This window comes from Pleurodeles waltl, chromosome 12 (genome assembly GCF_031143425.1).
Source record: "Pleurodeles waltl isolate 20211129_DDA chromosome 12, aPleWal1.hap1.20221129, whole genome shotgun sequence".
NCBI lineage: Eukaryota > Metazoa > Chordata > Amphibia > Caudata > Salamandridae > Pleurodeles > Pleurodeles waltl.
In genome coordinates this window covers 528,290,761-528,308,338 of record NC_090451.1, presented here as the reverse complement: position 1 = coordinate 528,308,338, position 17,578 = coordinate 528,290,761, and the positions used below count along the sequence as shown (strand labels likewise).

Here is a 17,578-nt window from a genome sequence, read left to right as displayed (position 1 = left end):
TCTATGGAGAGATGAAGGGCACTTTTGCTGGGTGGTAATGAGGGAATCCGAGGAGGAGGGAGTGGGAGCACCAATAATGATTGTTGGACTGGGCGCAGGAGGTGCTAAAGACTGTGACGAATGGTATGTGACAAGGTGTTTTTTGAGTGTCTTGAAAGTACTTGCTGATTGAGGGAAGAAGCGCAGGTAAGGTGGCCTCTACTGTTGCACGTATCTCACACACACCATCGATTTTGTGACTGTCTACGTAGGCTAGTGTTTTAGAGCAACAGTTTAGCCAATAGCAGAGATGGCATCTTGATGGATGACTGCTGCCTGCACTCGGGTTATAGAGGACCGCTCTGACATAGGATCAGAGACTGAGACATCAGATACTGAGACAGCATCTGAGGGATAGGACAATGGCGCAGACTCTGGGAGTGATTTTTCAGTCAGAGGAGTCCCATTCGAAAACTCCTCTTCCAGTACATTATGAGGGAGGTGATGAGGACAGTCCTGCTGTCCCTTCGCAAGCTGTTCGTGCAACTGGGTAATAGTGGGTTAGGCCAACCCAGAGAGCAGGTGAATGCGGCGGCAAGCAGAGAGAGAGTGCTCTCTTGGGAGCTCACCAATTTAGTTCAGCCCCAAATTCCACCACCCAAATCATATTGTGGAGACATCAAAATTGTCTATGGCAAAACAAACTGGTTTTGTAAGGCAGGCACCTGTGTTTTTGGTCCTGGATTCGGCGGCCATATAGAGAAACACACTAAACCCAAACATTTCTGGAAACTAGACATTCGGGGGAGTCCACAGAGGTGTGACTTGTGTGGATTCCCCAAAGTTTTCTTACCCAGAATACCCTGCAAAGCTGAAATGTTGAAAAAAAACTCTATTTTTCTCGCATTTCTGTCACACAAACTACAGGAATATGCTGGGATCCACAACATTCCTACCACCCAGTGACTCCTCACCTGTCCTGATAAAAACACTACCCCACTTGAGTGACTACACCTAGTGCCTGTGTCAGGAATGGATCACCCCAGGGTCAACAGCTGCCTCACGTAAGGACCAACATTGACCGTTGTGTGATCTATTCCTGTCGCAGGCACCAGGCCTAACCACACAAGTGAGGTATCATATTTATCGGGAGACTTGGGGGAACGCTGGGGGGAAGGAAATTTGTGGCTCCTCTCAGATTCCAGAACTTTCTGTCACCGAAATGTGAGGAAAACGTGGTATTTTAGCCACATTTTGAGGTTTGCAAAGGATTCTGGGTAACAGAACCTGGTCCGAGCCCCACAAGTCACCTCATCTTGGATTCCCCTGGGTTTCTAGTTTTAAAAAATGTGCTGGTTTGCTAGGTTTCCCCAGGTGCCGGCTGAGCTAGAGGCCAAAATCCACAGGTAGGCACTGTTTTCTATGAAAAAATGTGATGTGTCCACGTTCTGTTTTGGGGCATTTCCTGTCGCGGGCGCTAGGCCTACCCACACAAGTGAGGTATCATTTTTATCGGGAGACTTAGGGGAACGCCGGGTGGAAGGAAATGTGTGGCTCCTCTCAGATTCCAGAACTTTCTGTCACCGAAATGTGAGGAAAACTTGTTTTTTTAGCCACTTTTTGAGGTTTGCAAAGGATTCTGGGTAACAGAACCTGGTCCGAGCCCTGCGAGTCACCCCTCCTTGGATTCCCCTAGGTCTCTAGTTTTCAGAAATGCACAGGTTTGGTAGGTTTCCCTATGTGCCGGCTGAGCTAGAGGCCAAAATCTACAGGTAGGCACTTCTCAAAAAACACCTCTGTTTTCTTCCAAAAATTTGGATGTGTCCACGTTGCGCTTTGGGGCGTTTCCTGTCGCGGGCGCTAGGCCTACCCACACAAGTGAGGTATCATTTTTATCGGGAGACTTGGGGGAACGCTGAGTGGAAGGAAATTTGTGGCTCCTCTCAGATTCCAGAACTTTCTGTCACCGAAATGTGAGGAAAACTTGTTTTTTTAGCCACTTTTTGAGGTTTGCAAAGGATTCTGGGTAACAGAACCTGGTCCGAGCCCCGCGAGTCACCCCTCCTTGGATTCCCCTAGGTCTCTAGTTTTCAGAAATGCACAGGTTTGGTAGGTTTCCCTATGTGCCGGCTGAGCTAGAGGCCAAAATCTACAGGTAGGCACTTTGGAAAAAACAGCTGTGTTTTCTATAAAAAAAATAGGATGTGTCCATGTTGTGTTTTGGGGCATTTCCTGTCGCGGGCACTAGGCCTACCCACACAAGTGAGGTATCATTTTTATCGGGAGACTTGGGGGAACACAGAATAGCAAAACAAGTGTTATTGCCCCTTATCTTTCTCTACATTTTTTCCTTCCAAATATAAGAGAGTGTGTAAAAAAGACGTTTATTTGAGAAATGCCCTGCAATTCACATGCTAGTATGGCCACCTCGGAATTCAGCGATGTGCAAATAACCACTGCTCCTCAAAACCTTATCTTGATCCCATTTTGGAAATGCAAAGGTTTTCTTGATACCTCTTTTTCACTCTTCATATTTCAGCAAATGAATTGCTGTATACCCAGTATAGAATGAAAACCAACTGCAGGGTGCAGCTCATTTATTGGCTCTGGGTACCTAGGGTTCTTGATGAACCTACAAGCCCCTTATATCCCCGCAACCAGAAGAGTCCAGCAGACAAAACGGTATATTGCTTTCAGAAATCTGACATCGCAGGAAAAAGTTACAGAGTAAAACATAAAGAAAAATGGCTGTTGTTTTCAGCTCAATTTCAATATTTTTTTTATTTCAGCTGTTATTTTCTGTAGGAAAACCTTGTAGGATCTACACAAATGACCCCTTGCTGAATTCAGAATTTTGTCTAGTTTTCAGAAATGTTTAGCATTCCGGGATCCAGCATTGGTTTCACACCCATTCCTGTCACTAACTGGAAGGAGGCTGAAAGCACCAAATATAGTAGAAATGGGGTATGTCCCAGTAAAATGCCAAATTTGTGTTGAAAAATTTGGTTTTCTGATTCAAGTCTGCCCGTTCCTGAAAGGTGGGAAGATAGTGATTTCAGCACCAGAAACCCTTTGTTGATGGCATTTTCAGGGAAAAAAACACAAGCCTTCTTCGGCAGCCCTTTTTTCCCATTTTTTTGGAAAAAACTAAATTTTCACTGTATTTTGGCTATTTTCTTGGTCTCCTCCAGGGGAAACCACCAACTCTGGGTACCATTAGAATCCCTAGGATGTTGGGAAAAAAGGACGCAAATTTGGCGTGGTTAGCTTATGTGGACAAAAAGTTATGAAGTCCTAAGCGCGAACTACCCCAAATAGCCAAAAAAGGGCTCAGCACTGGGGGGGGGGGGGAAAGGCCCAGCAGCTAAGGGGTTAAAAGAGGGCAGAGATAGGATGTGCTAAAAAGAAAAAGGTGAACTAGTTACACATATCCTTAGAGCACAGAGGATGATTGTGGAGACGGTAGTAAGGTTGAGGAGAGAAGAAAAATGGAGAGAGACAAGAAAAAGAGCAAGGGAAGTGCAAGGTGGTATGAAACTAAAGAGAAGGGCGGGAGAGGAAGTATCAGGAGTTGAAAAGAAAAAATAGGACAGAGAGAAGAACAACAGAAGTGAGAGAAAGGTGGAACTAGAAAGATGTCAAATCATAGTATCCTCTTGGTAGGGAACCACACGGTCCTCTCCTCTGATCTATGTCCCATTATATGTTATGTGATGTGATAACCTGTGATGTCATCTTTGAGTTAAAGTTTCTGTAAAGTAATCGTTATGCTAATGAGTGATTTTAGAACTTAAAATAGGTTTCTCTGTTTATCGTAGACTTCTGGCAAGTTTACGGTCAGCGTGGAATCAAGGATATTGTGCAGTACCTTTTGTTGGACTGTTGTAGCAGTACCTTTCGTAATACTCCGTGGATCATGTTTCTTTGGCAGTAGTATGAACACTTTACACAGAAACTATTTCACAAATCATTTCATACCCTCTCCTGGTAAGCATCACAAGCACTTCACACAATAAAGAGTATGAGGATTGCACTTGACTACGTCTTGTACATATTTATCAGCACTTAAACTTCACTCAAGAAACAAATGGTCTCTTATCAAACCAACGCAGAGGATGCCTTACCCCTTCTTGGGTTGCTGTAGCTGAATATCAGTCATCAACTTGCTAATGGAGTATTTCATCTCAGTCTCCCCACGGTTCTCTAGAGTGAAGGTACGGGACTTCCGGATACCCAAGACCAGAGCTCCAAAGTTGATATCTCTGGCAGGGAAGATGTTGTACTTTGTAAAGAGGCATCGCACAGACACTTTGATTGGGATACTGGCAATGGTCTCACCACCCTCTGAAATGTTTGGTTCAATAACCTGAAAGAAGGGATAAGATAACTAGATGTATGTACAATTTATAGTGAGACAATATGGCATCTTAAGAAAAGCATTTTAATTCACCACCGCCCGAGTTCACCAGTTGTGTGGAGCCACTGTTAGTGAATGTTAACACCTAGCACTAAGTAGATCTGTAAACAACAATGAAAGAATACATTTCTAAAGGCCAGAGGAGGAACTTGGATACTACAGTCACCTAGCACTCCTACACTATTTTATGCAACGGCTCCTCCTGCCAAGATGGGAGAACATAGGAGTTCTGCGCATACTATACAAGAGCATTTAGTGACCATTTTCCAACATGGGTATCCATGCTTAATTCATGAATATTACAAATATCACCGCCTACATGTGGGATCCTAAATACGTTTGCAGAAATAAAAGTTCGTTTATTTTCAAACTGATCCCAAAGAAAATATGCCTGTAGGAGGCAACCTTCACTGTATTTTATCAGAATTTTTAAATGAAAAAAATAGAATTAAAATATAACAATATTAAATATATTAGACTGAAAGGTCCACATTGGTTTGTCCTCAAAAACATAAAACAACAGAAGGAAGGGACACCTATATGTATCGGCCCAAAAATATCTGGATGAGTTTGACCTCTGCTGCTTTCAGAATCTGGGAGCTCAACTGTCTCAAGATACCTAGCACTGACAGATAGGTCAGATCACTTTTTTACAGAAGGGCCTGTATTAGGATCCAACTGAACAGTTTCCAACTAAACTCCTAGTTTAATGGGAAGAAGGCGGGTCCTTTATAGTATTTCGCAGATACTATGCTGACTTCTACCAGTCGCAACTTACACATGATGATGCTGCCACCACTGATCATTTAGCACATATAGACATGACCTGGCTTACCAGTGGGATTATCCGCTGGCACCTCTGCAACCAGCAGAGATACGTATGGCACTTAGGGTCATGCAATCAGTAAAGGCACCAGGTACAGACGGGCTCACTGTAACCTTTTACAAGGCCTTCTAGGATCTACTGGTTCCCCACCTGGGCACACTATACAAGGAGATGGTTGAGACGGGTGCCATGCCCGCATTCAAGTGTGATGCCTTAATAGTGACAATACTGAAACCGGTAAACTGTTGAATCAGTGTTCATCTTATAAACCAATGTCACTCTTAATGTGGATACTAAAATTTACGCCATCGTGTTGGCCAATAGATTGCATCTGCTTCTGCCCAGAGTAGTACGAGTGGAACAGGCTGGATTTGTCCCTGGCCACAGTTTTACCTTCAATCTTAGAACACTGCTTGGTGATATTTAGCGCATTAAGGTTAGGGCAGCTGCTGCTTTCCTGGATGCAGAAAAAGGATTTGATTCTGTTGAATGGGGATTCATGCTAGCCATGCTGCATCACATCGGGCTAGAGGAGGTATTTCTGTGCCAGGTGGAAGTGCTCTACTCTCTGCCAACCACTCGGATACGTGTCAGTGGTATCGTATCTGCTCCTTTCGCGATTACTTGAAGTACTATGCAGGGTTGTCCCGTTTCCGTTGCTGTATGCATTGGTGGCAGAACCACTGCTGTGTGCTCTCTGTGACTACCATGGACATAGAGGCTTGCACTTTCCAGTTTATAACCTGATAATCTTGGCGTACGTGGATGAGACATTGCTGTACATACGCCAAACGGAACGTAATCTCACCCCTGTACTACGCAAGGTAGTGCGATTGAGCGGGGGAGAATGTTTCTTTGGCATTCACGTGAATTGGCACAATTCCATCATTTTCTCACTCACCCCTGCCATGATGCCAATAACATTAGAATATCCCTTGCAGTCATAGACTGTATTGGTGCTTTACCTGTGGATTTAGATACACACATACCCGACGGTGGTCCTCTTTGATAATTACCGTAGGGCTACATAATCTATTGGATGCAGTTGACTGCTGGATTAAATTGCCATCATTACTAATTGAGTGCATAGCTATTATGAAGATGGTGGTGTTACCCAGATTTGTATTCCTGTTTCAGAATATTCCAATGTTACTGCCTCGAGCGGTGTTTGACAATTTACGGTCCCTCATGAAAAAACTGGCCTGGGCAGGAATGCAACCGAGGGTATGTTGGGAGATACTCACCTTGCCAAATGATACTGGTGGCCTGAATGCTCCGGACTTGGAGACATAGTACAAAGCGATGAGGAATATGTTTGCTCACTATGGGCTGCATGGCCGGCGTGATTTACTACATCTGTACCTTGAGAGGGACGCCATAGACCCCTGCACATTACCTCAAATGCTGTTCAGTAGCACAAAACGGCAGCATGGCATTTTTGATTCCTTAAATGTCACAGTGCATGCCAGGCACAGCCTACTGGAGAACCAGGCCAGTTCCATATTGTATTTACAGCATGTTCTCTTGTCCTGGTGCTCTTGGATCCCTATGGGTGGGGACAGAGGAGTGATGCAGGCCTTACACATGTTCGGGATTGACACCATGGGAGATTTTCCCCAAGATGGCACAATGTGCAAGTGGGAGGGGATTCTGGTACGGAAGGACTGGCCAACAGCTTACTCGCTACCATTTCTACAGAGCTAGACACACATTACAGGAACTGTTGGGTGATGACTTTCTGGAACCCCATGACATGCCAGCACTGTCTTTTTTACTGCAGGTTGCCGCCCTACCAGGCTAGTAGCGAGAATTTATGCATCAAGAAGCAAGTAGACCTGGGTTGATTAAGGCTCAGCTTGAGTGGCAGATGGATCTCAGAATAGTCATCAGTGACAAACACTGGCAATACTGATGTTCTGTGGTTAAGACTATCTCATTGAATGGTAGACACAGGTTGGTACATTTAAAATATATTAATCAGGTATATTACACTCCACTACAACTATTTCGATATGGACTATGAGATACCACAGAGTGTCAACAATGTGGAGGGTGTGTAGCTGGAGCTCTGGCAGACAGTATTCTGCGAACTGGAGATCATCACTGGGATATTGTTAGAGTTTATTCCGATGCTGGCAATGTTGGGGTATGATAGGAATATTGACGGAGAGGTCAGACGGCTGGTCGCCATAGGTTTACTGCTTGCAAGACGTTGGGTCGCTATGAGATGGGCTTGAGGCCCTCTACCAAATCTCAAGGATTGGCATGCTGGCATGGTATATTGTAACACACAATCTGACACGTGTAGTGAATGACTCCCACCCCAGAGCCGCCCTAGAAACCATTGGGGTTCTTATCAGACCTACCCAGTTGGCAAGGAGACAGGTGAGACAGAAGGTAAGGATGTTCCTGCTGTGGGAAATGAGTGATGGCAGCTGTGCACGTCTCTCTTGAATGGCCATGTAATCGAAGTAACCAGTAAAAAAATGTGAATTACTTTCTGTCCACATATTTATCGTTCACTGCACTGCAGATGCTTCTTTGTGTACTAACGGGAGCCTGCTCTCCACTGTTATTGTTTTGTGAACCATGCCCTTGGCGAAGTTGAATTATTTGCAGATTAATCTATCACCCTGACATGCATTATGTATCTCTATTTTCATCAACACTTTGCACCTATGATTGTAACAACCCGTTAATTGCTATGCCTAGTCAAGCTGTATGTTGTAAAACCTTTTCAATAAAAAGATTTAAAAAAAATATCGAGCTTCAGTATGCTCCCTTTGGAGAAGATATGCTCACATACTGTCTTTAAATGCCTCAAAGTCTACTAAGATATACCTGTTTGGTTTGACTGAATTAGTATTTTGAAGGTCCAATATGTGGAAAAAGGTGAGCTAAAACCTAGTCCTAGAGCCTCTTTCAAGTGTGTTCTGGATTTTATTCATTCAGTTTCTAAAGGCAGGAACGGTTTTAGGTCAGTATGGACCACTCTAGGCTGTAATGTGTTTATTTCACAGGACTGCTACTTGGGAGATCACATCTATACTCGCAATCCAAGGTAGCACCCCTAGCATGTATTGATGCATCTGTGACAATCAAGTGCAAGGAAAGAAGGTTCCAGAAGTGAAGTTTCATCACCGTTTTCTTCTCAACATGAGAAACATTTGAAAAGCTTTGAGAGTTCGTCTCAATCATTTTGCTCACTCTTCTCCTTTCTGGCATCAATGGCCTTCCAACCACTCCAAAAGAGACCTCATGTGTAATCTTGCCTTCAAGACAATGTCTTTAAAAATGCTAGTGAGTATACTAGAAAGGTTATCCGTTGGGCTGTTGGTAGGGGGAATGTTTGAGAAGAAGACATTCATGGTGTATAAAAGACAGTTTACCCTAGGAAGATGATCCTTGATTCTAGAATTGTTCTTGCATTCCAAATTATTTGAACATGTATTAGAAATCGCCTCCACCAACCGACCTGGAACTTCCACTCAGCACACATCGCCCTCGCAAAGATATCAGGCATATGCCGCGCTGGAAGACGCTCCTTCTCCCTCCTTGCCGCCAAAGCCTGGAACAACCTCCGCTCCACCTCCTTGCTAACCCACTTCAGAAAGAGACTGAAAACCTGGCTTTTTGAATAAGCACCTGCGGCAAGCCCCTGGATACCCACTCAGGAGACAAGCTGAGCTATACAAATAATACCAGATTGATTGATGTATGACTTTTGACTTTTTACAATGCAAAGTCCCAGATTTTGCAGAATATGAGATGTCATCTGTGGAGTACACAAAATTATCAGGTAAGAATTCACCTTGATTAACAGAGTGTGCAAGAGCAGTTATTGGCTGGTGCCTCAAGAAAGCCTGCCTCCAAAACTAAGTACTTTGAGAATTAATGCCAGGAGGATTTTAGACCAAAAATCTGAACCTTAACTAGTAATGGTGGGTGCTAAAATGAAATGGAGAAACCAGTTTTAATTGTTTCCTAATAATTGAAATGTACAAGTAAGCACCCTTCAAGACTACAGCACATCATATTGCTGTATTTGAAGTTGGGGAGGGTCTGACAGAGAACGAAAAAATCTGATTCTCTCCTTGCTCTATTTCTTTTCAGTCTGGGTGCTTATATGAGTCGTAAATTCCCCTTTGGGACATTTATTCTTCCCCAGAGGTAGGGGAATATACCTCCTACCTGCGTTGCTGTACCTACCCACAGTGCCCGCGTACATTTTCTCATCATCATTCAATCACTGATTGACTGCCTGCCTCCAAGAAAAAAGACAAATCTGACTTTTGACACTCCAATTTTGTCTTCATTGTTGGCAGGCCTGTGAAGCTGCTACCCTCTACACCTCTCTAACCCTGTGCCATTATCTGTCATGGGGGAGTCTCCTTTTCTGAGGGAGGGTGGGGTACATGAGGAATTCAACTAGGTTTATATGTGGCGGATAAGTTCAAGAAGACAAAGGCAGCGGAGGCAAGGGATAAGCTTTGCAACTCTGCTTCTCTTCCCTGCAGTATCTCACCATTTTTCTCATTCTGTAGTGAAAAAAACGAGGAAAACAAGGCAATAGGTAGCAGCACATAACAAACCAGCTGAGCTGTGAGTGGTGTCAGCGGTCAGGAAGCAGTGTAGAGAGGAGGTGAGATTGAGAGAAAGTGTACTAGAATTAAAAATACGTTCCTTAAAATTGGTTATGCCTTTTCTGGTAGAGAACCTAGCTGCTATCTCCGCAGCTTAGAATGTTCCCAAGGAGTCAGATTGGAATGAAGCTGCGGCTAGATAGAACCTCCACCGGATAAGGAGTTACCAAGAAGTCCTACAGGACCAAACCAGCAAAAAGCCCATCACGATGGACCTCACTGTCCTAGACGTGCATATTGACACCCACGTTGCTGCCGGATATATGTCCAGGACAGGGACTCAGAGACAAGGGCTCTGTGAACTAATGCACAGGTGGAAGAATTGGCTCTGGTGGCATGAGTATACAAACCCTCAAGGGGTTGCTTTTTGGACAATACATAAAAATATGCAGAGCGTTATCCATTGTGAGAAGGTCCATTTCTAAACTGCCTGGAACTCTTTAGTTTGATCAGTGTAAACGTTTTTTTTGTGTCCAGATGGTGGAGACTCTCCTCTTTCTTAGAAGGATGAGGTGGAGCAAAGAAGGCAGGCAGGGTGATGGTCTGGCCTACGCCTTTGCAGAAAGCAGGCATGAGTCCTAAGAACCAGTTTGTTTGGGTAATAGGTGGTATGAGGAGTGTACACAGTGTGCCTGCATGTTACTGACACTTGTGCCGATGTAATGGACACTAAAAGCCATCTTGAGGGTTAACAAAGAAAGTGGGAAGTTGTCGAACAGCTCGAAAGGTGCACACATGAGAAAAATGAGGACCAGATTTAAGTCCCATTGGGGCATGATAAATGGTCTGCAAGTAAACAGATATTGGAGACTTTAGAGGAACCAAGTCACAACAGGTGACCTGAACAACAAAAGTTGGTCTAGCAACCACAAAAAAAAGCTGAAATAGCTGATAAATAGCCCTTAACTGTGCCCAGAGCAGAGCCCTGCTGGGGAAAAGACAAACAAATAGTAAAACTTGGGAAAGGGCTGCAGGCAAAAGGTCGATATTTCTGAATGCACACCAAGCCACAAATCTGTCACAGTGGCAGACGTAGACTATCTTAGTAAAGGGGCGCCTGGCTGCCAGAATAACATCGTGGACTTTAGGAGGAAGGTCAAAAGCTGTCAACTTTGCCGTTTAATTCCCATGCATGAAACCGGATTCCTATTGCTGCAGCAGAAGATCCTCTTTAAAAGGCAGCCTAACAGGAGGGTCTGATGCTCCTGATTAATAACTCAGGATACCAGATTCTCCATGCCCAATTCAGAGACACAAGAATGACTTGGGCCCCATTGCTACCGATTTCCTTGAGAAATCAGGGCAGGAATGGTATTGGTGGAAAGTTGTAGAGGAGGCCTGAGCTCCAATCGAGGTGAAAAACAAGTCGCCTTGGAAACTCCAGTGCACAAAACTGCTGACATTGTGCGTTCTCAGCAGTGGCAAATAGATCTAACCAAGGCTCTCCCTACTCTTGAAAGAGACTTTGCACCAACTCCTGATGGAGACGTAATTCATGACCTGCTAGGCATCCGTGACTGAGTTCATCCACCCTGGCGTTCAGAGAGCCCACCAGGTGTTGCTCCACTAGGGATATGCCCGGATGTTACAGCCATTTCCAGAGACAGAGAGCCTCTTGACAAAGAGTCCACGACCTCACCTTGCCCTGTTTGTTGCAGTACCACATGGCGGTGGTGTTTTCCGTGAACACCTGACCTGAACAAACCGTCCCTTGAACAGAAAGGCTTTCAATACCAGTTGGATCGCCCAGAGCTCCAGCAAGTTGATGTGGAGTCCAGATTCCACCAGAGTCTTCTGATCTCCATCTCTCCCACATTGCCGTCCCCTCCCAGGAGTGACATATGTCACTACTGTGAGATCTGGTTGGGAAAGAGAGAGGGCTATGCCACTGACCCAGTTGCGGTTTGTTAGCCACCACTGCAGATCTTTTGTAGTTCCCTCTGAGATCTGAAAGATGTAAGAGATTCCCCTGATGCTGCACCCACTGGAACTTCAGGTCTCACTGTAGAGCCGGCATATGCCAACATGCATTTGTCACCAGCAGGATACAGGAGGCCATGAGTCCTAACAACCTCAGAGTCTGTTTCACTGAAACCCAGGATAGAGGATGAAACATCAGTATAATAGCCTGAATATCCTGGACTTGCCACTCAGTACGATAACCCCGAAATTGCACTCTGTCCAGAACAGCTCAGATGAAAGGGAGCATCTGGGAGGGAGTCAGATGTATCTTCGGGATGTTTATAGTGATCCCCAGGAAATTTAGGAGGTTCACCGTAGTCTGGAGGGGGGAGACGACAGCCTGAGGTGAGCCTGCCTTTAACAGACAGTCGTCCAGCTAGGGGAAGACTGAGACTCCTAATCTCCACAGATGAGCTGCAGCCACCACCTTGGAAAACACGCAAAGGGTGCCGGTCAGGCCTAAAGAAAGCACTTCAAACTGGAAGCACTAAATGCTCATGGCTGACTGTGAATCGCAGGTAATGTCTGTGGGCAGGCAGGATAGGAATTTGAAAATATTCGTCCTGCAAGTCCCACGCTGCCATCCAGTCTCCTGGTGCAGGGCAGATGGAATCTGAGCCAAGGTAAGCATCTTGAATTTTTCCTTCTTGAGGAAGTAGTTGAGGAGCAGCAGGTATAGGATAGGATGAAGGCCTCCATCCTTTTTCGGCACCAGACAGTATTAGGAATAGCAACCATGACCAACATCTGGCATTGGGACCCTCTCTATGGCTCCTTTGGCCATGAGAGCCGCAACTCCATTGCAGAGAACAGAAAGATGAACCTCTGTCAGCCTGTCTTGAGATGGTGGCATGGGGTGAGGCGTGGAGGTGGGGGGGAGTAGTCAGGAAGTGGAGGGAGTAGCCCTTTAAGACTATCTGCAAAACCTACCTGTCTGATGTTATGGACTGCCACTGGGGAAGGTGATGAGCCTGCTAGCCACCTGATATATAGGCAGATTAAGAGGGTTTGGAGGCAGCAGCTGCAGGGGGAGGGGTGTACTGACCCGACCTCTTGCTTTCTGATCCATGAGACTTGTGGATACAGTGCCCTCTGCTGCGCAGGGGCTTGGAAGCATGCACATCGCAGTGGCTAAGCAGGAACTGGTGCAGTTGGTAACCCCTTCTGTAGCCGTGAAAAGCGGACTGGGGATGGCGGGGGAGGAAGATAAGCCAAGGACCGGGCCAAAGCCCAACTGTCCTTAAATCTCTTGAGCGCCGAGTCCATTTCGTTTCCAAGAGACGGGGACCATCAATGGGAACGTCAATTAAAGAAGACATAACATCCCCCAAGAAGCCAATAGCCTGCAGCCAAATGTGGCGCCTAAGGGCCACTGTCGAAGAAAACTCTCTGCCTTGCAAGCCTGTTGTATCTAGTGACATCAAATTGTAAACTTTGCTGCATCTCTCCTATCTACTACCTTTTGAGAGACCATCGCCTGGACCTGCTGCGGGCCGTAGGCAGCACTTGCGCAACAGTATCCCACAGAGTGTGGGAGTAGCAGCCCAAACGGCATGAAGGGTTAACAGACCACAATGCCAGGCTGGCAGAAGAAAACATTATCTTCCAAAGTGTCTTCAGCATCTAGGATTTCCTATCCAGAGGAGCATAAGGAAATGCGCCAGGGCTGACATGGGAGGTGGGAGCCTGGACCGCCAAACTCTCAGGGTTGGGGTGTTGAGTCAGGAAACATGGGTCCCCTGGGGCGGGGCAGTGGGGATGGGTAATTGTCCTGTTCACAGGTGCCCCTGTGTTGGGTTTGGACCAGGTACCCATAAGGACATCTGTGAGAGCCTTATTAAAAGGGAGGAGTGGTTCAGATGGGGAGATTCCCAGCTGAAGCACCTCTGTCAAGACATTAGTCTTGACCGTCACAGAGAGCAACTGAAGGTCAAGAACCTCTGCAGCCCTCCGCACCACCATAGCAAACCATGTTCCCTTCTCCATAGACATGGTAATGGGAGAAAGCAGGACAGCATCTGGGGAAGTATCCAGGACCACTGGCTTCACCCAGTTCCTCACACCTGTCCATGTCTTGTTTAAAAGCCTGGACTTCTAAAGAGTCCAATGACCCCTCTCATTCCTCCCTGAGAGAAAGACCATAGGAATAGGGCTCAGGATCCGGTCTGGGAGGCAAGACTCCTGATGGTGCTAGATACAGCATCAAGTGATGCCTCTCAGGCTCCGTAACGGAGTCTAGGATCAAAATGGGGATGGAGCTGCCAGTAAGCCATGCAGAGTCAGGACCAGTGCCAGGAAAGGTCAAGGTGCCACAACTGGTGTCGGTCTGGATCCAGAAGTGGATCTTTAGGGCCCCAATGGTATGTGGGGTGGAGCCACCAGGGTGCAACCAGCATGGGCCCATGTGGATTCTGCAGGTCCCAGAGGCGCCCCGGAAGGGTCAGGCCACCCAAATATGGTATTATAAAACTCCTCAAGTTGGACGGGGGTCACTTTGGCTCCCGGAAACTCTGAGAAGAGCAAAGTCGGCCCGAGCGCAGGCTCAACTGCTGAGCGAGGCCTAGAATGTGAACGCTTCCGTGTCTCATTAGCCGACGGAGGAGGAGTTGAAGCATGTTTCAACGACTTATTATGTTTGGACTTATCCGAGTGTCTCGATGATTTCTACTGGGACAAAGACTTCAGATTCTGCGACCGATCCCAGAACCTTCCTCTCAACCAGGACCTCGACCGGTGCAGTGCTGCACAATGGAGCTCCATGAGCTTGAGGGAGCGTGAGTTCGGTCTTGGTAGCTCTCGAGGCACCACAGGCAAACAAGGTGTGAGTCCGTCAAGGACATCTGCCGGTGACAGGCACCACAGGGCTTGGAGCCGGCCTTCCTAGATGACATCCTGCTACACCAGGAGGTGAACCTCAAAAAATTGTTGACAAAACATTTTTTTAAAATTCAATCAAAAAGCGAATAAAGGGGTAGTTCTTCACTGATCTGCGCCTGCTAGCACGGAAAGAAATGAACTCACATCAGCGCGCCTGGGTGGTGCCTATATAGGCGCTGTGGACGTCAATTATGGAACAGACGATGCATATGGAACCTAATGACACCACCTACTGGCGTGCAGGGGTACTACTCACGAAAATCTTCTGGATCCAGTCTGACGCCTGGAGTCATTCTATGTGAGAAATCTGCAGCTTGAAGTCTCTGTCAGATATAAATAAACTATTTTCTGCATAATCTGTTTCGGGTGCAATTGTTAGCTTGGGAAGTATTCACAATATAAGTACTGGGATGAGGAGAGCAGGGTTGAGGGGGCAATGATTACCAGTAATCTTCATTACCCAGATTCATAGTCCTTCTTGTCCAAGTTGACATATGTTGCACCTCCAATAAATAAACTTGTGATATATAGGAGGTTAGGCTTGGAGGAAGAAAATGTTGTTATTGTTGTTATTGAACAAGATAGGGACTTTTGATTTGTAATTTTATGACAAGAATGGAGGCTCATATTATGCCTTTCTTTTCTTGTTTATTAAAATAGCAGCACATTCAAGAACCTACAAATCCCAAAAGGCAAACAACGGCAGCCGATGGGAAACAAAACGTAGTCCAATGAGTCCCACCAATCACCAACCAGACAACCCCTCCCCCCCAGTAGTTATCTTGTCTGTGAACAACCCTCTTTTCTTGCTGCTCGCATTCAAGATAAGTACTTTCATAACGTTTCCGAATATTTTTAGTAACATTGGCATATTGCTGTTATTCTGTGTGTGTATATATTCATGAGCGCTGCTTTCCCCAACTCGCTTTCTTTCCTAGTCAGCTTGTAGCCACATGCCTGACTTTCGGCTCTGTGCTTCGCTCGCACTCTCGAATCCAACTACGACGGTCTCCTCAACTTGTGGTCGCCATTTTAGACGACAGTTGAGGTGGACTTTGTGTTTCCTTAACTGCTTCTTCTTCGTTTGGGCATTTTTCAGAGCGCTCCTTCATTTCTACAGCCGTTTTCCCCCTCGTATAGCTCACAAGCCTGCTCCTTCATTTCTAAAGGGATTTGCCTACTTCTTATTACAGGTCAATCCCTTTTACCCGCCGATAGGCAGAGTTGAGCTTCTGTGCCTTCAAGCTCAGTAATTAAACCCCTTCTTTACCGTTTTGTTTCCGTCAGCATTTCCAATAGACTTCACGATGGAGATTGATAGTTCTCTTATCTCTTCCAATTTGGATGATGAGGAGGAGTCCATCAAGGACAATTTGAGTGACTTTATTCAAGTCTCAGTGAAACAGGCAGTTACTGTCTATATGAACAAATTATCAAAAAAAATTGGAAAAAAATCAGTGCTTAACCTTGTATCTAAGACGACTTTGGCCCAGTCTGTGGGCGATAGCAGAAAGCACCCTCTTCCTAAAAATATCTCAAAAGTGGTGCTGTTGGTTGGTGAGAAGTCCTCACGGCAGGCGGAGGACGTGGCTCCTCACAGGCCTCCCTTAAGGAAGGGGATTACAAACATAAAATCGGCTCTTAAATGTAATAAGAAGTCCAAAAATATATCGTCCAGACACTGATGACGACTTGGGTGATGCAGTCTCGGACGCTGGTAAGTCCAATGATGACAATGAGGATCCTTTTATCTCCCAGCTCCAAAGAAGTCCAAACCTTCATCTTCAGAAGTTTCCAAAACTGGCACAGTTTCTGACTCCCAAAGGGTCCGTAGGTTCAACCCAAACAAAATCCTTCACCCTCATTTAACGGAATGGTTTCCAGCAGACCATGTTGGAAAATATGTTGCCTCACGTCTGCGCACTCCTCTGGATAAATAGACTAGGGCAAAGTTACGTTCCAAATGTCCTCGACCATCACTTCACTCTAAAAGTTCTGTAAGACTTAATATTGACCCTTCACTCCTTACCTTTTTCACAAAATTTGGTAAAGATCCACGCAAAGGAGTGGATAAAGCATGGTCCACATGCCAAGATAAACTCTTAGATGTGGTGGGACCATTAACACGCATCTTTGATTTAGCTGAATCAGCCAGGTTGGAACATACCTCTGTTGACCCAGGTGAGTTATCTTTTTGGGTCCAACGTGCTGTCTGTCTGCTAGGCAATTTAATGCCGCAAAACTTATGAGCGCAGGAAGGGGCTCCTGCTCAAACTGGATCCCAAGTTGGTGAACCTGGCGGTCTCAGATCCAGGTATCAAGGCAGAAGGCCTTCTGTTTGGAGACTCATTTATCAAGGAGCTTAGCAAGTATGTAGCTGCTTTCACTAGATAAAGCACAACAATCTTTGAAGAAGATGTTTTCTGGTCGGGTTTTCTCCAAGGTCGGCATGGGTAGGCCCTGCTTTGCAGGCCACTCTTACAACGTCCAAGGTTTCTGTGCCTCTTCCCAATCCTCATTTCAGGAATACAGACCTCAATTTTATCCGCAGAGAAGTTGTGGATTTCGCAGCAGAGGAAATAGAGGTTCCAGATATACCTCTCAAGCAGGTAAGTCACCCTTCTGGCCTTCCTATTGTTGGAGGTCGACTAACGCTTTTCCTTCCAAAATGGCAGGCGATTACTGCGGATACATGGGCATTGACCACGGTTCAGGGTTATGTCATAGAACTCTATTCAGAACCTTTTCAGGCGATGCTTCTTTATCCTCCACATTTTTCTGTAGAAATGACAAATCTAATCTCGTTGGAAGCTCAAGCTCTTCTTCAAAAACAGGCTATTGTCCCTTGTTGTCTAGATTCTCTAGATTCTCCAG

General features: G+C 45.7%; 1 protein-coding gene across 2 annotated transcripts in view; it reads right to left on the bottom strand.

Annotated features, from left to right (window-relative positions):
- HYDIN (HYDIN axonemal central pair apparatus protein) overlaps window positions 1–17,578 on the bottom strand; it is a 2,122,366-nt gene that overhangs the window by 427,831 nt on the left and 1,676,957 nt on the right. For both annotated transcript variants that reach the window (XM_069217473.1, XM_069217472.1), the window contains one exon: window positions 4,104–4,345. In XM_069217473.1, coding sequence (XP_069073574.1) covers window positions 4,104–4,345 — 242 coding nt within the window. The remainder of the gene's footprint in view (window positions 1–4,103; window positions 4,346–17,578) is intronic.